Source organism: Papio anubis, chromosome 7 (genome assembly GCF_008728515.1).
Source record: "Papio anubis isolate 15944 chromosome 7, Panubis1.0, whole genome shotgun sequence".
Classification (NCBI taxonomy): Eukaryota; Metazoa; Chordata; class Mammalia; order Primates; family Cercopithecidae; genus Papio; species Papio anubis.
In genome coordinates, this window is record NC_044982.1 from 52534981 (window position 1) to 52555711 (window position 20731).

Sequence of the window (20731 nt, forward strand, 5' to 3'; positions counted from 1 at the left end):
TCTACTAAAAATACAAAAATTAGCCAGGCGTGGTGGCAGGTGCCTGTAATCCCAGCTACTTGGGAGGCTGAGGCAGAATTGCTTGAACCTGGGAGGTAGAGGTTGCAGTGCACCAAGACTGTGCCACTGCACTCCAGCCTGGGCGACAGAGCGAGACTCTATCTCGACAACAACACCAAAAAGAAAAAAAGAGAGAGAGAAAAAACATAGACCCCCATGTCTCAGTGGGAAGAGTGTCAGAAGTCACATTCAAGAGCATGTGGAATGGAAGATACTGTTGCAGCCAGCTTTGAAAATACAATCTGCCATACTCTACCAGTAATAGGTGGGAAATTATAGGTTGATATTTGTGGGTCTCAGTCGCATCAGTCAAATGAGAGGATTGAGTATAAGGATCGCTAATATTCTGGACCCCAAAGTTCCTGGTCCTGTGAGTGAAAGGGAGATGTAGTAATGCCATGAGAATTCTGAATAAATCATGGCTGATTTTCTAAGTAATTTCTTGATACTCACTGTCATTTATATACCACTCTGAATGGGATGAATTCCCAAAAAGATAGGCCTCAAAATATGGGTTGTTTTGTTTTTGCAAAATTTTGTAATATAAGGACAGAAGGAAGGAAGGAAGGAGGGAAGGAGAGAGGGAGGGAGGGAGGGAGGCAGGGAAGGAAAGGAGGGAGGGAGGTTGGGAGGAAATACTGATTCTTTAAGACAGGGATCATTTCTTGCTCATTATTAGACTCAAATTCTAGCACCTGACAAGTGGTCTAGCATGTAGATGACTTCAAAAGAATGTTAAGTGAAAACAAAAAGACAATTAAAGGTCTACTGGTTATATTTCTGACAGCTTTTTAGGGTAGCCCAACCCTTGGTGGATTACCAGATAAGAAGCCTTTTGCCATTTTACTTTGGAAGTTATTTCAATAGTCTTCTTATTGAAGACTATTTTATCCTAATAAAGGAAGTCTCCTTTATACTATCCTTTCTCTAAGTACAGCAACCAGAGTGATCCTGATAAAATTTAAGGTTGATCATGGCACTCTTCTGCTGAAAACCCTCCAGAGTCTTCCTGTACCACTTGCAATTGAAGCCAGAACCCATACCAGGATCCAGAACTGGGATGAGGCCAGAGAGGCACCTAGGGTGCATGAGTTAAGGAGGCACTCCCTCTCAGGTGTCCATCCTGCACTTGCACAACCCTGGGAATGATTGCCTCCTTAAAACGTGTGCCCTAGGTACCATGCTTGTCTCACTTGGTCCCAGCACAGGCTCTGAAGGTGGTGGTGCAAGATCATACACCAGGGAACATCTCACCTCCCTCACCTCTCCTAATATTCTCCCTTGGCTCCCTCCACTCAATCACACTTGCCTCCTTGCTGTTTCCTGATCACACCTGGCCCATTTCCACCTCAGAGTACATCTTGGTCTTCCTTTTGACTGGACACTGTTTCTCCAGGTATCCATGTGTCTGGCTCCCTCATCTCCTTCATGTCTCTGCTCAAATGTCACCTTTTCTGTGAAGCATCACCTGACCCCCCTATTAAAATTCAACACCATGGCCATCTCTTTTTCCCATTTAATTTTTATTCTTTGTACCTATTGTCATCTAACATGCGATAGATTGTTCTCATTTATTTTGTTGGTGGTCTGCCTTTCCTATCAGATTCTAAGACCCAGAAAGACAATGATTTTCATCAGTTTTTCACTTCTTTGTTCCAGCACCAATAACAATGCCTAGCATAATGTAGGTGCTCAGTAAAAAATTTATCAAATGAATATAAGAGGCAAATAATTTGTCAGAGAATGTAATGGAGAATAAAGGTTTATAGGATTTTAGAGTAAATAGGAGCTTTACTAGGGGGGTCAGCAAACTGTGGCCTATAACCTGTTTTCGTATGGTCTATGAGCTAGGAATGGTCTTATGAACTGAATTGTGGTCCCCTCAAATTCATGAACACCCAGCACCTCAGAATGTGAGCTTATTTGGAAATTGGTTCATTACAGGTACAATCTGAAATCGTACTGGAGAAGGATGGGTCCCTAACCCATTATGACTGATGCTTTTATAAAAGGGGGTAGTTTGGACATAGATGTGTACACAGGGAGAACGCCATATGAATGTGAAGGCAGAGATGGGGGTGATGCTTCTACAAGTTAAAGAATGCCAAAGACTAGACTACTAGAAGTGAGGAGAGAGACATGGAACAAAGCCTCCCTTTCAGCTCTCAATAGAACCAACATTGCCAACACCTTGATCTTAGACATCTAGCTTCCAAAACTGTTAGACAATACATTTCTCTTGTTTAAGCCACCCAATTTGTGGTAGTTTGTTACAGCAGCCCTAGCCAATAAATATAAATGGTAAACAATTGTAGAAGAAAAAGAACAGGGAGGAGGAAAAGGAAGAGAAGGAGAGGGAGGAAAAAGACTAGGAGGAAGAGAAAAAAATAATGACAGAGACAGCATGTGGCCCACAAAGCCTGAAATATTTACTCTCTGGCCCTTTGCAGAAAAAGCCCATCAACCTCTGAAGTTGAGATATCATATAGCCCACATAACTCATCAAGAAGCAGAGGCCTCCAGAAATAAAGTCACATATCCATGTTCATGCCAATAGTATGAACTAGTTTTAGTTATACCTGAAACCAGGCTACCTGACTTCAAGTCTGTATTTTCAAAAAAACCACGCAACAGTGACTAAAGCACTTTAACAAATCATTTCATCAATTCCTCCTTGTTTAAGTATCAAAATGTTACTAAGAAGATGCTTTTGTCTGTTATTCCAGCAATCTGAGTCTCGTACAGGAGCACACCATCATTCATAATTTTTTTTAGCAATGTACCTACTATAATCCATAATTTTTTTTTTTTTTTTTTTTTTTTGCTTTTGCTTTTGGGTCTTGACCTCCAGCAACTCATTTTTTGTGATACTGGTTCTCAAGATATAATTAAAACATAATTAAAGATCAAGAACAGATGTCCTTCTGTTCTATGGAACATCCACAAACTATGTAGTGTACAGTTTGCTATTAAGGATTTTATGCTAAAGAGAAATGAAATAGGAGGACTGTGTTGAACAAACCCACATGCCAGTGCTAAAGGCATAAGAAAGTATTTAAAAGAAAGTAGATCAGAGTTCGTGGTTGTTTTCTTAATTTCCCTATAACTCAGGAAGCCACGAAATGTATCTGTTTTGACTTCTTTAGCTTCATGACTGGGTGCTATACACAAAAGAGATATGTCCTTGTTAATTAACTTTGAGTTAACTTTGAGATATTCAGCCATTCGATGGCTTCAGTTTGGCATCTATTGGCTGCCATAGATGATGCTTCTTAGTTCAAAGGGTTACTGGAAAAAGTTGCAGAAGTGGAGGACAGAGATGCTCTTTCCCTTCTAAGCCTGCCTAATTAGTTAAAGAAGCTAGATGCCACTAATAAGGAACTATGTATATACATTTTTATTAAGACACTAGTGAACCTGAACTGTGGAGGAAATGAAAGGGGGGAAATAAATAGGTTAAGGACAGTTTTCCAGCAAAGAGTATATGAGAAGACTGACCATCTTAATTGTGGCTGCTCTATTTAAAACTCCTGTACTTTTGCACAAAATGCACAAGGAATTAAATTTACCTAAAGCTGTACAAAATTTGCTCTTTTTCTAATATTCCCCTCTTGTAAACAGGAACTTTATCTGAAATCGAAACCTGGTGTTTGTTAGCTGGGTGGCCTTAGGCAAATTACTTAACCTCTCTACACTTCTTTCCTCAAATGCTAAAAGAAAGTTGGTGGTGGTGGTGATGGGGGTGGGGTGATGTGTGTTGATAACTGTGGTATATAAACCACAAGGAGCTTTTTTGAGGATTAAATGAGATAATGAAACATGAATATGACTAACAATGGTCAGGAATCCAAAGTATGTTGATTTTCCTTATAAGTATATGGTTGAAGAAAATATGCACATATTCACATAATTATAATTATTCACATAATTGTTCATTTAATTATGAACAATTGGAATTTCATAATTTCATAATTCTAGCATGTGGAAACCCATCAGCATTTATTTCATAAATGCCACTAGCCATGTATTTTGTGATCTGTAAATTGGTTTCATGTACACTCCAACGTTTGATCCTCACGTTAAGTCACAAGAGTCTTCAGTGGGTAACCGGTGGGTACAGTTAACATGGGGCAGAGCAGGGACTTAGGCTCCAGGTCACTATTGTGCCAGGGTCCTTTCCCCTGTGACTGTTGGCTCTTAACAGAGTGGAGTTTCTGTTGTCCAGTGATGAGTTAAGAACGTTTTGTTGTTGAGTGTGAAAACTAGGTACCACTGGATGAAAGTTTGTTATGAGTGCAACTTGGAGACATATCCCAATAGAAAAGATTTAGCACATGGAAACATAGATGAAGTCATGCACCCCCAAGCACTTTTACGTTTACATCAAAAATTATCTGCATAAATGTCGGAGTTTTCACAGATCCCCTAAAATCCATCCAGGGATTCTTTTTTTTTTTTTTTTTTTTGAGACAGAGTCTGGCTCTGTCACCCAGGCTGGAGTCCAGTGGCCGGATCTCAGCTCACTGCAAGCTCCGCCTCCCGGGTTTACGCCATTCTCCTGCCTCAGCCTCCCGAGTAGCTGGGACTACAGGCACCCGCCACCTCGCCCGGCTAGTTTTTTGTATTTTTTAGTAGAGACGGGGTTTCACCGTGTTAGCCAGGATGGTCTCGATCTCCTGACCTTGTGATCCGCCCGTCTCGGCCTCCCAAAGTGCTGGGATTACAGGCTTGAGCCACCGCGCCCGGCCAGGGATTCTTAATGAAGTCAAGTGGCAGGCCTAAGAATCTCTAGTTTAAAGAGATTAACATTTAATTTAAATACAACAAACAAAGCCAACAATCACTTTTACTTACCCCTTGAGAATCTTAGTCCCTTAATCACCTGGTTTTTGTCCCCATTTTTTCTCCCTGAATTTCTTCTAAAACTGGGGAAATAAAACTAGATCATCCAAACTCCTTGGGTTCTAGCTGTAGAACTAGTCAAGTCACAGAGTGCCACAGCATATTTGGAGGCATGTTTACCTGTTATCCATAGTTGACATCCTAACTTGTTGGAGGTGAACAAGAAACAAAACTCAGATTTTCAGAATAAAAATCAGAATTCTGAGGAAAAAGCTTCAAAAGCTAGCCAGCCATCCCTTTATGCTGAATAAAGAAAACTCTTTGTTATGTTTTCTTTTTGTTTGACTGGCTTGCAGGAAGGCTGGAGCCCTTAAGGTTGTGCAATGATTCACTAACCCACCAGGAACTGACTATCTGAAGTGGCCTCTGGCAACCTCACACCTCCTCCAGGCCTTACAAATCTCACTTTCCTCCTATCGCATAAGCTTGCAGGTACCACCGCAGGGCTTGGCAAGTGGAAACAGCCCATCACACAAACTCAGACCTTGGGGGAGCACGCTGTTTTTCTTAACTGATGAGAAAAGCCATCCTCTGCCACCTGGAAAGCCTGTCTTAAGATAGAAATGGTAGTGGAGGGGGCAGCTAGCTAGGAAAGCAAACTTAACAAGTACTATCCAAATTTAATTTTCTGCCACTATCATCCGGGCTCCTGTACCCTGTTGCCCCGGCGTCCCCTTGGGCTTCACGGAGAGAACGTCAGGAAGCACGGGCAAAATTGTCCCAGGAGCCGCTCTGCCGCTGCCCCTGTCCCTTTCGTTTTAAAAATTTCATTCATTCATTCCGGGGATGGTCCATTGTTTCCAAGTTCTGGTAGGCGAGAACGCTTAGCGTCTCGGGAACCTCTGGTGCGGATGGATGCAAATTCCGCGCGGGTGGCTCGCCCAGGTTGCCCGGGCGCTCGCTGTTTATTCAAGTGCGGATCAGGTTAGCCACCGGGGGCACAAATCCTGCAAAACGAGTCTGAGAGCGGGGCGAGCTGTTGCAAGCAGGGAGGTGCAGCAGCCGAACTAAAAATAACGAGGGCAAGAGAAAGGCGGGAGTGCCGGCATCGCGCGGTGAAGGTGGCGTGGCGGTGGGCAGAGCGCAGGGCCCAGCTGTGGGGCGCGGTCAGGGTGACCCTCCACCCACCCTTCGCTGACGTCCGTGGAGGCTTACTAGGGCGTCGCCTCAGGGACCGGAGAGGAATGCCCAAGGGGAGGGCGCAGTAGTCGCTCCCCCGCGCCCACCAGCCACTGGAAACAGCCTAGTTCTCACACCCCACGGCTCTCTTCCGGTGGCCCTGGGGCATCGGCGGAGCACGCGGATGTTTCTTTACATTAGGGGATATCGGAGAAGTCCAGTCTGCGCGTGATAAAGGAGGGAATGAGGATAAGGAGCTGGGAAGTTGTTCTCCTTAGCTGGCTCAGGGAGGGGTGGGGAGGTACTCGGACTGGTGATCCTCGTGTCCCCAGCATGTTGGCGCAGCTGCAGTCTAGAAAGACGAAGCGGGCCTCCGAACTTCCCCGCGTGCACACCTTGTTCTTCTTCTGCCTGGAGGAGGTGAGTGGAGTGTGCATCAGGGCTGCTCCTCAAGAGCAGGACTCCCTCCTTCAACCCCTCACCTCATACTTTACTTACAGCCCAGCCTCTCAACACCTCTCTTCGATTTCTCAGACTCCCTGAAATTGAGTTTGCACAATCTCTGAGCCTGGCCCTGTGGGTGCAAGATTCTGAAAAGGGTCAAAGCCCGGTCACATGCACTTGACTCCATCTCTCTGCATCAAAGCTGGGATTCAGCTGTGGTGAGGGACCAAGACAGTCACTTGGGAGTCCCATTTTCTCTATCACCATCCTTTCCCCAGCCCATCTCCTAAGCCCCGGGCTCCCAGAATCTGGGGGTGGAGCCCATTTCTTTCTCTTAAACTGTTATCTGTTTTGGATGAAGTTTTACCTTCCTGCATTTTTATCCTAAGAAATACATATCTGATGACCTTGCCATTTCGCCCCAGAGATTGATGGTTTGCAGTGCCAGTCTGAGCTTCTTAGCAAGAGAAGCCAAGGAAGGGAAGAGCTGAGCACAAGTCTCAGATTACTCCAGGAGCTTCTGTTCTGGTCCAGTGGTTACCAGCCCTCCCAAGAGTTTAAGGAACATGCCAGGATTGTGTCAGACATCTTGCCTTCTACCATGGGCTGTACCAGTCCCGAGGCCAGGCCTTGGTTGGTACAACTGTTCTTTCTTCTGTGGCCCCAGAGTGGATTTCCTGAAGCCACATATCAGTTTCTCAGGTGCTATGGCCACCAGAGGACCATAGAATAGGCTCCCCCTGGTTTTGCCCTGCCCAACCATTTGGCTCCAAACATTGTATATTGCTAGTGGGCTTCAACTAATGGTCAAAGAAAATAACTTTTAAAAAATCATAGTTTCCATAAGCATTTAATTAAAAAATATATAACACAAAAAGAAAGTGCATGAATATCAAGTAAACAACTTGATGAATTTTTACAAAGTGAACATCAACAAGCATTTTTGAGTTGTATGTTACATCTATACTTAATCCCTGAGAGGATTATAAATACTATGCAATTATTCTTGAACAGAACATTAATGAAAAAGGCTCTTCACCAAAGGGCTGTGAAATATGTGGACTATTAGTAAAAACATCCAAGTTTTACTTATACAGTAACAATTCCTTGGCTCACATATCCCTTTGGACAGGTGTCCTTGAGAAAGACTGGAAAGCTTTTAGCATGAATTGAGGGTAGAATATTAGCTGGTATTCCACAATTGGCATCTGATTGGGAAACCACAATAACCATTTGGTACAGTCAGGTGTCCATGTAGCACTCTGCCTCTGCTTCCAAGTGTCACTCATCCTATAGTGACACTATGTTCTTGTTTAGGTCACACTGTTCCCGCACACTAGGGTCAGAAAAAGAGAATGAGAAGGATGTATGAGCACAAAACAAAGACATTTCAAGGTTTAATCTTTTTGATATCCTCTAAAAGAATTTATTTTCAAACAGCATCCCTGTTGTAGAATTGAGTGAGTGCAGTCGACTATTTTTTTAGGAGAGGAAACTGAGAATAGTCAAAACCCAAAAATCTGTCATTGCATGTCAATCCCATCCTGATCATTCCCTAGAAAAGAAAGACTTTTCATATCCATGCCCTGTCTGCCATCCACATATTAAACATGTTATGACATAAAAAGTCTTTTCATCTATCTGATATCGCTGGGGGTTCATTTAGAAGTCTCTGTCTATTTTGGATTTTTTGTTTGTTTGCTTGGTTTTTTGCTTGTTTGTTTGTTTGTTTTTGAGACAGAGTCTCACTCTATTGCCCAGGCTGGAGTGCAGTGGGGCAATCTCAGCTCACTGCAAGCTCTGCCTCCTGGGTTCACGCCATTCTCCTGCCTCAGCCTCCTGAGTAGCTGGGACTACAGGTGCCCGCCACCACACCCGGCTAAGTTTTTGTATTTTTAGTAGAGACGGGGTTTCACCGTGTTAGCCAGGATGGTCTCGATCTCCTGACCTCGGGATCCGCTGGCCTCGGCCTCCCAAAGTGCTGGGATTACAGGCGTGAGCCACCACGCCCGGCTTGGATGTTAATATTGAAGGGTTTTTCTAGAAAGGACCATATTCCAGAAAGTAGCAAGGCAGTAATTTAAAACATAAGGAAACGAAATAGTATTAGATTTTCTTTTTGTCATGAGAAAATATCAGCATCCAGTATTATTTAGTTTGAGTGAGGCATATCAAAGGTTGGCAACAATATTAAATGTTTAGAGAAGGAACAACTTGTGCAATTGGGTTAAAAGTTCATCTTTAGACCAGAGAGAAAGAAAATGAATTTATGTTTTAGCCTGAGGGACAGGGAAAAAAATTATTAAAAGTTAGAGGTGTTAGGAATCCGAAAACTCAGACGGAAAATGCTTTTTGGACATGTCATTCAGTCTCAGACTATTAGTAAAAACTAATTGCTCAGAGTAGGTATGATTTTGACAGTGAGTAGTTATCTTGGCAGAGCTATGTTCATGGGTCAGATCTATATAGACAAAACATAATGAGTGGACACTGGAGATTAAGAAATTTGACTGTGATTTTAACGACCAGGTTATATTGTCTCTGTATTCTGGGGCCTGAGAAAGACCTGTGAGGACCCTGTTCAAGCTCCACATTTTACAATGAGGAGACTTGGACCCAGCAGAGATAATTAGCTCCTTTCTCAAGATCATAACCTTTTTCTCAGGAAAGGTCACATAAAAGTCTTGCCCTAAGGTGGGCTTATATAGGAACGTCAGGAAGAAACAAACTTCTAGGTCTTGATTTTATTTTGTTATCTAAGAACTTGGGAAGATATCCTGAAATTCCTGGTAATAGCATGCTGCCAGGGTAGAGCAGCAGCTGGTGCCTTGGCCTGGGGAAAGCTTCCAGGATAAGCCTCGGGGATCTATCCACAATACCCCTCACTTGCTCCCCCACCTGCAGGTCCAGGGAGAGGAGAGATTGACTTGGTTTGGACTTGGGGTCCACCACCTTCTAGCTTTGTGACCTTGAGCAACTTACATAGCCTCTCTAAACTTCAGATTCTCATCTGTAGGAAAGGGATTTTATAAGGGTTTTTGTAAGGGCTAGAGATCTATAGGGCAAATATATAACATATGATAAATATTAAGAGGAAAACTAATATTTCTGGCCAATTTCAGAGATCACTTCCAATTCGAATTCCAATTCCAATTGATCTATCTTATTGCCTCTCAAAACTTAGCAATGACTCTGGGAATTCCTTCCATAGCTTCACCAGACACCTAATTGGCAAAGAAGGTTTGAAGACCTGATGTGGTTCTTAACTGGGGATGGGGAATTAAGGGCTGTTGTAGCCATAGGATTATCTTTTCACTTGCATAGACCTATTTGGTGTGTTCAGGGCATAGTGATACTATAATTGCCACATTTAACAGTTTATAAAACTCAAGCCAAGCATATTCCTTGCCTGTTTAATGATGTCTTGGTACCAGCCTTTTAATGGTACTTATCAGCATAGAAAATGGAAGCAAAATAGCTTTTAAAACAGTAGCTCTCAGGGGCTGGGCGCCGTGGCTCACGCCTGTAATCCCAGCACTTTGGGAGGCCGAGGTGGGTGGATCACCTGAGGTCAGGATTTCCAGACCAGCCTGACCAACATGTAGAAACCCTGTCTCTAGTAAAAATACAAAATATTAGCCGGGCGTAGTGGCACATGCCTGTAATCCCAGCTACTCGGGAGGCTGAGGCAGGAGAATCGCTTGAACCTGGGAGGTGGAGGTTGTGGTGAGTTGAGATTATGCCATTGCACTCCAGCCTGGGCAATAAGAGCCAAACTTCATCTCAAAAAAAAAAAAAAAAAAAAAAAAAAATCCACAGTAGCTCTCAAGCTTTAGTGTGCTCAGAATGACAAGAGAACCTTGTGAAATATACAGATTTCTGGGTCCAGATGTGGGGCAGGGCCAGGAAATCTGCATTTTATCTGCACCCCCACCCTACTCTGAGGCTTATAGTCCTGAGAACATACTTTGAAAAAGGCTGTCCCAAGGGCTCGCCGACAGGCTATTGACCAGCCACTCTTTCTTGATGTTCTCCAGGAAAGATCCAACAAAGGAATGCCCTCCATTCAGCAGTAGCAGCATAGGAGCAATAGTTGCTCCTGAATTATGGTGGGTTTCTCCTCTTCATCAATATGCTTTAAGGGTACAGTTTTATTTGGTTTATCTACCATGTTCTATAAAAACATGAAAATTCACAGGTAAGTTTGAGATAGGGAAAATAACTAAACTGATTCTTCTCATCAACTCTGATCACTAGGCTGTGGTTGATTTAGCTCTCTAACCAACAAGTAATTAGTTCTTTGGCACGAGTAAGGGGGGAAAGAGGAAGAATGGGTAAAAGCAGTTGATAACAGATGGCTTGCACCCATCTAAAATATGGGGAGAGAAATAAAGCTGTCCCAAGAGAACTAAAGCTGAGTTCTCTCATCATATATCTGAAGATTCGTATCAGGGGTCTAAACAAGGTGTGTTGGGTAGCTTAATTGGAAACTCCGGGACTGTGAGTGTCACAGACTCATGGATGGGCCAATCAGTGGCCACTTTATTGTCTGGGCTGCAGCAAAATGAGACAAAAACTGTCATTCAAAAACCTTTGGAATTAAAAAAAAAACCCAAAACGACATTTGTTCTTTAAAATAAAATAAAGTCCTGCCTTTAAGTACAGCATATCACTGCTGTTTCTGAGTTTAAATATTAAGAAACACATTTTGTTAATGATTAAAACAATAGTGGTTGATTTAGGGGTTCAGTGAGCATTTAATCTGTCCTTATTTCAGGTACTGTGCTAAAGGAGCACAATGCCTGGTGCTGCAGGAGGAACATTAGGTAACTATTTAATGGAGTTTTAATTTTCTGTTATTATTTTTAATAATTAATTGTGATTTTGAGTATTTGGAAGCTGGAGGTATATTTTGTCATCCTTTTGGAGTGGTGTTACTGCCCTGTCCTGTTTTAATCAGAAGTTCTTAGAGAAAGTCAACTCAGGAGTGATTTAAAATGAAAGAAGATGTATGTTGGCTAAAATTACAATTAAATAATCAAATCATTTTCAAATATAAAGGGAGCATGCAGATGATCTGGCCCAATCCTTTCATTCTGCAGATGAGAAAACTGACACTCACAGGAATGAAAAGACTTGCCCAAAGCCCTACAGCTTGTTTCTGTTGTTTGGTGCATTATTAGGCCAAAAGACCTAGGCCGGGAAAAGATGGCAGGATGTCTTGGCCTTGCTCTGACAGTTGCTTTTCTGATCTCAGGTATTTCACACCCTTTGTAATCTGTGTTCCACACAGGAAGCAGTTCTTGTTTTTTAAATATTGAAGGTGTATAAATGGAAAGTTTTTATAGATGCGACACCCGGGGCCAATATCTGTTTAAGTAAAGACCTAAATGTTCTGCGGAGACAGTAAAGTGTCATGTCTGTCCCAGGGAAAGAAATCCAGGACAGGAAATGCTCAGTCTTCCAGCACTCCCCTGGCTACCTGGAGCTCAGGCTGTGAGCCTCAACCCCTCCCTGAAGCATTAGCTCTGGAGCAGAGGCTGTGATTTACTTCAGAGATCTGGGCAAGTCCCTTTAACCTGGTAGTCCTTCCTTTCCTTGTTTGTAAAACAGAGAGATGAGGCTGATAGCTCCCTCACAGCTGCATCCGAGGCAGAGTGTGAAATTAGTTCCTGTTTGGGAAGGTTTAAAAGCCACCATATTCCACCTCCCTGCTAATATGATTACTAAAATGTTTTTATATGAAAGGGCCAATTCCTCATCTCCCCTCTTTGAAAACAGACCAAGGGGCATCTTTTCTTGTCTTGCTGTGGCCTAAAAGGTTATTGCTTCTGTGGTTATCTCCTTGGATAACCACCTGATACTCCTGGAGTGTCAGGATTCTTAGGTACACCAAAAATGAACAAAAAAATCAACATCAACCATAACACCACCAACAAAAATAACTGCTGTGTCGGTTCTTAAGACGGCTTCTGAGCTAGAAACACATTTTTCTAACTGTAAAAACGTGGCCTCAGCCTGTCTGCAGGCCACCTCTGTCTTTTGGCCTTGTGGGGAGGAGGCAAGTGAGCTCATTTACTGGGGTCTACCTCAGGGTCATCACCAAGGCGTTCCACAAAACGCACGTGAAGAATGTTTTGGAAGGAAATTCACCTTTTAACAGCCCAAGAGGTATCTCTCACTGGCACACAGTTCTGCACACAGCCTGTTTCTCAACGTTTGGAAATCCTTTAACAGTTTATGGAAGGCCACCTTTTAAACCGATCCAACAGCTCCTTTCTCCATAACCTGATTTTAGAGGTGTTTCATTATCTCTAATTACTCAGGGTAAATGGTGATTACTCAGTGTTTTAATCATCAGTTTGGGCAGCAGTTACACTAAACTCAGGGAAGCCCAGACTCCCATGGGTATTTTTGGAAGGTACAGCGACTAGTCGGTGCATGCTTTCTAGTACCTCCGCACGTGGTCCCCAGGTGAGCCCCAGCCGCTTCCCAGAGCTGGAGGCATCGGCGTCCCAGCTCGGACGGCAGCTGCGGACTCGGGCGCTGCCTGGCCTTCCGGGACCCGGGCCTGCTAGGCGAGGTCGGGAGGCTGGAGGGGAGGATGTGGGCGGGGCTCCCATCCCCAGAAAGGGAGGCGAGCGAGGGAGGAGGGAAGAAGGGAGGGGCCGCCGGAGAAGAGGAGGAGGAAGGAAAGAAAGAAAGCGAGGGAGGGAAAGAGGAGGAAGGAAGATGCGAGAAGGCAGAGGAGGAGGGAGGGAGGGAAGGAGCGCGGAGCCCGGCCCGGAAGCTAGGTGAGTGTGGCATCCGAGCCGAGGGACGCGAGCCTGAGACGCCGCTGCTGCTCGGGCTGAGTATCTAGCTTGTCTCCCCGATGGGATTCCCGTCCAAGCTGTCTCGAGCCTGCAGCGCCCCAGTCCCCGGCCCTCGCCCAGGTTCACTACAACCGTTCAGAGGTCCCCAGGAGCTGCTGCTGGCGAGCCCGCTACTGCAGGGACCTATGGTGAGCAAGGCTACCTGGTGAGGGGAGACAGGCAGAGGGGGTCTAGGAGCCTCCTTGGGGGGAATAAGCTGGGGACTCAGGCTGTGACCGAGGCAAAAGGTGGCCTAATTATTTTCCTATGATGGTACTGGAGGTGGGGATGCTGGCGCTGAAAGACCTTTAAATACCGGCTGCTGCCCCTGCCCAGGCCTTCTCTGTCCAGCAGTCCCTGGGAGATTCTCACCTTTGGGAAGTGCGGGGCAGGAGAACAGAAGCAAGAGAAGCCCTTGGTAGGGGGTCGTTGGGAAAAACTGTGGGGTCTTGGGCTGAACGCGTTGCCCACGGGCTGGAGGTTGCGATCCCCGGAAGGAAAGGGCGGGAGGAGGAAGGAAAGAGCCGGCTCTGAGGTCCGGAGAGAGTGAGGGGGCAGAGCGACGGCGAGATGGGGAGAGAACACCTAGCTGGAGCTGGTTCTGCGGTAGAGAGCGCAGTCTTGCTGGCCTCTGGAGAGTGCGCGCCGCTCCGGAGGCTGCGTCGAGGGGAGTGTCACCCAATCTGGCCCCCAGCTGGCGGGGCGCCCCGAGAGCTTGCGAACTGCAGTTGCAGGAGGCGCCTTCTCCACGAGCTATTTTCGTCGACTTGCGGAACCGAAGGAGCCTCCCCTCTATCATTTCATGGTGTAGGGTCCGTAGAGACGACCGCCAGGATCCCAGGGGCTCCCAGGACGCGCGTTCCTGCGGTGTCGTGTCCTATGGGGAGTTCCTGGCGGGACGAAAGGCGGACGCGCGGCTCTCCCTGGCCCTCCCGGCCCGGAACCGACGGGAAAGGATCCCGTGATCCCCGGGTCCCTGCAGGCTTTTTCCAGCGGGAGTTGGTCCCGGGGCCTCAGACGCCTCCTAAGCACTTCTTTGGAGGATGGTTTTCAAGGATCGCGGTTTATGAGTTGAAGGCTTTGTGAGACGTAAACACCCCAAAAGATACATAGTTGGTAAACTGAGGCTACCTGTAAACACATTTCGGCATTAGGAGAAGATTCGGGTAGGGAAGTGAAGGACAACCACCCCGAGTTGCATTCCTTTCCCCCAAGAAAAAGTTCTGGGGATGAAAGTTCTTTTGGCTTTTATCTTTTCGATTTAAAAATTTGAGAAGAAAAATGTGATGAGAGATGAATCCTGGTGAGTCCGAAATTGAAAGGCAACTCCCCCTTCCCCTCCCTATCCTCTCGGTTTTAGAACCGCGTGCTCCCGCCCCAGGAGATTCCTTGGGGCCGAGGGTTTGCCGGGGATCCCGGGCGCCCGCCCCTTCCACTGTCCCTCTGCCTCGCAGGCACCAGCTTGCCTCCGTCTCCTTTCTGTACTTCTGGATCTGTCCTCGCCGGGCTTTTTAAAGGGCTTCTGCGTCTCAAACAAAACAAAAAAACCCTTTGCTCTTCCCAACCCTTTCGCAGTCCGCCCCAGCGGTGGCGCGGGACCAGCAAAGGCGAAAGCCGCGCGGCTTTTGCGGGGCACGGACGGTCGCGCAGGGGCGCCCACGGCCTCCGCACCCGGACCTGAGGTGTCGGTCGACGCCGGGCATCCACCGTCGGGAGGGAGGGCTGAGCTGCTCGATCCTTTACTCTTCTTCCTCCAAGTCTACCTGCAAGTGCCCCTAAGAAGAAAACCAAGTTTTTGCGTGGAGAGTGGGGCGGCAGGCAACCCGAGCCCTTGAGCTCCAGAGCGACCAAGGTGGCAACCAGGAACAGCCTCAGGAAAGAGAGATCGGGTGGAGTGGGCTTTGGGGCAGGAGTCATGGGGCCAGGGTCCCGGGGGCGACCTGGCACGCCCGGCCCTGCGAACGCTGAGTTGCGACGAGTCGGGTTTTCGAAGAGGCCCTTGCTCTGAGCGACCCACGCGCGCCGCAGCATCTTCAATTAGTCAGTATATCCTAGTAAGCGCTTGAGCTGTAGGTAGGTAAAATTCTTGAAGGAGTATTTGCTGTGACTCTGCTGCTGGTGCAACGGAGGAAGGGGGTGGAGGAAGGAAGTGGCGGGGGAAGGAGTGTGGTGGTTTAAAAAATAAGCCAAGCCGAGGCGAGAGAGACGCAGACGCAGAGGTCGAGCGCAGGCCGAAAGCTGTTCACGGTTTTCTCGACTCCCGGGAACATGGTGGGATTTCCTTTCTGCGCCGGGTCGGGAGTTGTAAAACCTCGGCGACATTAAGATCTGAAAACTGCGATGCGTCCTTTCTGCAGCGACGCCTCTCTCTGAATCTGCCCGGAGCTGCGAGCCCCGGCGTCTGTCCCTCCGCCTGGAATGGCTTCTTCGGGGTCTGCTTTGCCGGGGGAGAGGGGCCACGCAGCGGCCGACTTGGTTTGGGGATTCTCCGTAATGGACCCGGAGCAATGATTAGCAACCGCTCCCTCTCACTTTCCCACAGCGATCACCCTCTAACGCCCCCCGCCCATTCCCGGCCCCGTGCGTGACAAGGTCGGCAGCTTTCAGCCGGGAGCTAGATCGGTGGCCCCGCTCTTCGGAGCCTTAGCAGGCGTTCGCCAAGGGGTGACTGGCTGTCATTGGGAGCAATATTTGGCCTTGTGGAGACCCTGGGGAGGAAGTGGCGGGGAGCTCGTGTTTGCTTGTGTGTGTGTGTGTATACGCGCGTGTGCAGGGTCCCTCGGCGCTTTCCTTTTTAAGTGCCTCTCAGTGGTGAGGCTTTGGGCGAATGAGACTTTCCCGACCTCGCTCCCGGCCCCCACTTAAGCAGGGTTCGAGCTGCAAGACGCAGTCCTTTCAGTGTGCCCCAAATCCTCTGGCTTCATGTGGCCCGGCGTGGGGGCCCAGTCCGACGCAACGCGCCGAGAACCGGGTTCTCTGCGCGCTGCGCCCTGAGTCCGGGGAGCGCGGCGGCCGCGAGGCACCGGCCGAGGGCTCTGCCGAGCGCCGCCGGGAGCTCCTCCCGGACCGCAGAGGCTCGGGCAGCGGGCGCGGAGGTTGGCCTCGTCTGGAGGGGGCGGGCCCGCGAGGGGCGGGGGGCTGTGGAGGAGGCGAGGGCGCGCAGGCCCTTTCGCCGCCCGCCGCGGGAGGGGCCTCGGCGCTCACGTGACTCCGAGGGGCTGGAAGAAAAACAGAGTCTGTCTGCGCCGGAGTCTCATTATATTCAAATATTCCTTTTAGGAGCCATTCTGTAGTGCCATCCCGAGCAACGCACTGCTGCAGCTTCCCTGAGCCTTTCCAGCAAGTTTGTTCAAGATTGGCTGTCAAGAATCATGGACTGTTATTATATGCCTTGTTTTCTGTCAGTGAGTAGACACCTCTTCCTTCCCCCTCCCGGGAATTCACTCTGCCCTCACCACCCCTGCTCGCCGGCTGTCCCTTCCGTCGGACCTCCCTTGCAATGTCCACACTCTGCTCCCTGGCAGCACTGTCGCTCCCTTCTTGGCCCTGCAGCCGGGGCGCTCGAAGCGTACTGGTTCCTTTTAAAGTGCTGCTGGCGCGCACTCGCCCTCTCAGCGTTGCAAGAAAGGGGAGCGCGAGGGAGCTAAAGAGATGAAAGCCCGGGGTTGTACCTTGAGGGCTAACCACTCCCTTCCCCTACCCTACTTGCCTGGGGGAGCACCCAGTGTCTCAGTGGCGCATTCCCACTGTCTTGTCAAAACTCACAGAGGTTTCTCCTGGGGGTGAGCGGGCACGATCAGGCACTTTTGGCTGAGTATTTCAAAGTCATCGGCCACAATCAAGCCACTCAGTTAGCTCCTAGACCACCTTCTCGGCTTCTGGATCCTGTCGCCCTCTGTCTTCGCCCAGCCCCTGCCTCTCACTTTCCCTCCCTCTGGCTCTGAACCAACTGGAAGTTGTGAAAGTTGGGCTCTGAGGGTGGAGGAAAAGGGAGGGAAGCTGAAGGTCTAAAGTGGAGAGCAATGTCATTCTAATTCTCCCTCCCCCACCCCTTTTTACCCCCTCAATGTTAACTGTTTATCCTTGAAGAAGCCACGCTGAGATCATGGCTCAGATAGCAGTTAGGACAAAAAAAGATTAACAGGATGGAGGCTATCTGATTTGGGGTTATTTGACTGTAAACAAGTTAGACCAAGTAATTACAGGGCAATTCTTACTTTCAGGCCGTGCATGGCTGCAGCTGGAGGGGGGGGGGGTGGTGTGAGGGAGAAGACACAAACTTGATCTTTCTGACCTGCTTTCCATCTTGCCCCTCCATTTCTAGCCCTAAATGCATATGCAGACACATCTATTTCTCCCTATTTATTGGTGTTTATTTATTCTCTAACCTTCCACTCCCCTCCCCCTCCCCAGAGACACCATGATTCCTGGTAACCGAATGCTGATGGTCGTTTTATTATGCCAAGTCCTGCTAGGAGGCGCGAGCCATGCTAGTTTGATACCTGAGACGGGGAAGAAAAAAGTCGCCGAGATTCAGGGCCACGCGGGAGGACGCCGCTCAGGGCAGAGCCATGAGCTCCTGCGGGACTTCGAGGCGACACTTCTGCAGATGTTCGGGCTGCGCCGCCGCCCGCAGCCTAGCAAGAGTGCCGTCATTCCGGATTACATGCGGGATCTTTACCGGCTTCAGTCTGGGGAGGAGGAGGAAGAGCAGATCCACAGCACTGGTCTGGAGTACCCTGAGCGCCCGGCCAGCCGGGCTAACACCGTGAGGAGCTTCCACCACGAAGGTCAGTCTGTTCCCCCCGTCTGCGTGGGGGAGGGCTAGTGAGACTGGCTAGAGGGGCAGTGAAAGCCCTGGGGAAGAAGAGTTCGGGTTACATCAAAGCCCCAATCCAGGAGGCTGAGGAACAGAGCTCCTTACCTCCAAGAATTTGCAGAGCTGCCACCGAACTTATTTTTTGGAGACAGAGGGGGAGGTGTTCAGGGGAAGGGGAATGACAGCACTCAGACGTGGGCTAGCCCTAGCGGTGTGTTTTTGCTATATCAAAGCCTTTTCTGCCCGTTTTTTTCAAAGCACCTACTGAATTTAATATTACAGCTGTGTGTTTGTCGGGTTTATTCAATAGGGGCCTTGTAATCCGATCTGAATGTTTCCTAGCGGATGTTTCTTTTCCAAAGTAAATCTGAGTTATTAATCCACCAGCATCATTACTGTGTTGGAATTTATTTTCCCCTCTGTAACATGATCAACAAGGCATGCTCTGTGTTTCCAAGATCGCTGGGGAAATGTTTAGTAACATACTCAATAGTGGAAGAGGGAGAAGGTGGTTGTGTGCATGTTTCCTCCTGCCTGTGCTCTGTTGGCCCCTCTTTTTCTTTACAACCACTTGTAAAGAAAACTGTGGACACAAAACCAAGGGGGGGGGCGTTTAAAAGAGGAGTCTGATGGTGGTGCCCTAGAGGAGTTGACACATGGAAATTATTAGACATATCAAGGAGACTGGGAGGTAGTTTCTGTCTTTGGTGCTTGAGAAATGCTAGCTACATTTTGCTGGTTTGCTAGCTGCCCCACTTATCTGCTCCTTCAAATTAAGGGGTATGCTTATTTCCCCCCAGTAGGTTTCCCCTGCATAAGCAGAATTCACCATTCATCGCCCAACCCTGAGCTTTCTCTTGACTCTTCCATCTTTGAAAAAAGTTCATGTGCTTTTTCTTTCCCCCTTCCTTCCTAACTGTGCCTAGAACATCTGGAGAACATCCCAGGGACCAGTGAAAACTCTGCTTTTCGTTTCCTCTTTAACCTCAGCAGCATCCCAGAGAACGAGGTGATCTCCTCTGCAGAGCTTCGGCTCTTCCGGGAGCAGGTGGACCAGGGCCCTGATTGGGAACGGGGCTTCCACCGTATAAACATTTATGAGGTTATGAAGCCCCCAGCAGAAGTGGTGCCTGGGCACCTCATCACACGACTACTGGACACGAGACTGGTCCACCACAATGTGACACGGTGGGAAACTTTTGATGTGAGCCCTGCGGTCCTTCGCTGGACCCGGGAGAAGCAGCCAAACTATGGGCTGGCCATTGAGGTGACTCACCTCCATCAGACTCGGACCCACCAGGGCCAGCATGTCAGGATTAGCCGATCGTTACCTCAAGGGAGTGGGAATTGGGCCCAGCTCCGGCCCCTCCTGGTCACCTTTGGCCATGATGGCCGGGGCCATGCCTTGACCCGACGCCGGAGGGCCAAGCGTAGTCCTAAGCATCACCCACAGCGGGCCCGGAAGAAGAATAAGAACTGCCGGCGCCACTCGCTCTATGTGGACTTCAGCGATGTGGGCTGGAATGACTGGATTGTGGCCCCACCAGGCTACCAGGCCTTCTACTGCCATGGGGACTGCCCCTTTCCACTGGCTGACCACCTCAACTCAACCAACCATGCCATTGTGCAGACCCTGGTCAATTCTGTCAATTCCAGTATCCCCAAAGCCTGTTGTGTGCCCACTGAACTGAGTGCCATCTCCATGCTGTACCTGGATGAGTATGATAAGGTGGTACTGAAAAATTATCAGGAGATGGTAGTAGAGGGATGTGGGTGCCGCTGAGATCAGGCAGTCCTTGAGGATAGACAGACAGACAGATATACACAACACACACACACTCCACACATCATACACACACACATTCTCATCCACTCACCCACACACTACACAGACTGCTTCCTTATAGCTGGACTTTTATTTTAAAAAAAAAAAAAAAAGGAAGAAAACCCTAAACATTCACCTTGACCTTATTTATGACTTTACGTGCAAATGTTTTGACCATATTGATCATATATTTTGACAAAATATATTTATAACTACGTATTAAAAGAAAAAAATAAAATAAGTCATTATTTTAAAGGTAAATCATGGCTTTTTTTCTCTTTAATCCTTTCTTTTTTCCTTTGGGCTCATCTCTTTTGATATGAGGCTTTTTTCTGTTGAGGTGAGTTGGAGGCTGGATGGAAGTCAAAAGGTGGTACCTGGAGGTGGTTAAGTTGTAGGGACAGGAAGTAAACTGTTCACAGAGAGAGATGGTAATTGCCAGCATGAATTGTTTTCCATTTCTATTTAATGTTAACAAGGACACAGTATCCTCTCCCATCTGGATGACACATGCCTTGGAGAAATACTGGGATGAAAGGAGTGTAGGTCAGATTAAAGACTTCATTTTGGGCCCCTTGTACATCTTCTGTTTCACTCACCTGTTGAGGCATATCACAGCTGAGTGTGATGAGGTCTCAGCTCTAGAAAAATGATTACCCACCTCTGCTTTTATGATACCTCAGAGTATCTCCAGTTATTACAGGCACC

At 47.7% G+C, this 20731-nt stretch overlaps 1 protein-coding gene across 10 annotated transcripts in view; it reads left to right on the forward strand.

Annotated features, from left to right (window-relative positions):
• Window positions 1-20284, forward strand: part of BMP4 (bone morphogenetic protein 4) — a 255091-nt gene extending 234807 nt beyond the window's left edge. For 4 of the 10 annotated variants that reach the window (XM_017960327.3, XM_017960325.3, XM_017960326.3 and 1 more), the window contains 3 exons: window positions 16659-16783; window positions 17793-18169; window positions 19125-20284. In XM_017960327.3, coding sequence (XP_017815816.1) covers window positions 17800-18169; window positions 19125-19981 — 1227 coding nt within the window. In that variant the 5' untranslated portion in view covers window positions 16659-16783; window positions 17793-17799 and the 3' untranslated portion in view covers window positions 19982-20284. Of the gene's footprint in view, window positions 1-13186; window positions 13529-15515; window positions 15651-16570; window positions 16784-17792; window positions 18170-19124 lie in introns of those variants that run through there. The other 6 variants (XM_009211554.4, XM_009211555.3, XM_021940288.2 and 3 more) reach the window with 6 other exon arrangements.
• Window positions 20285-20731: the final 447 nt, after the last annotated feature.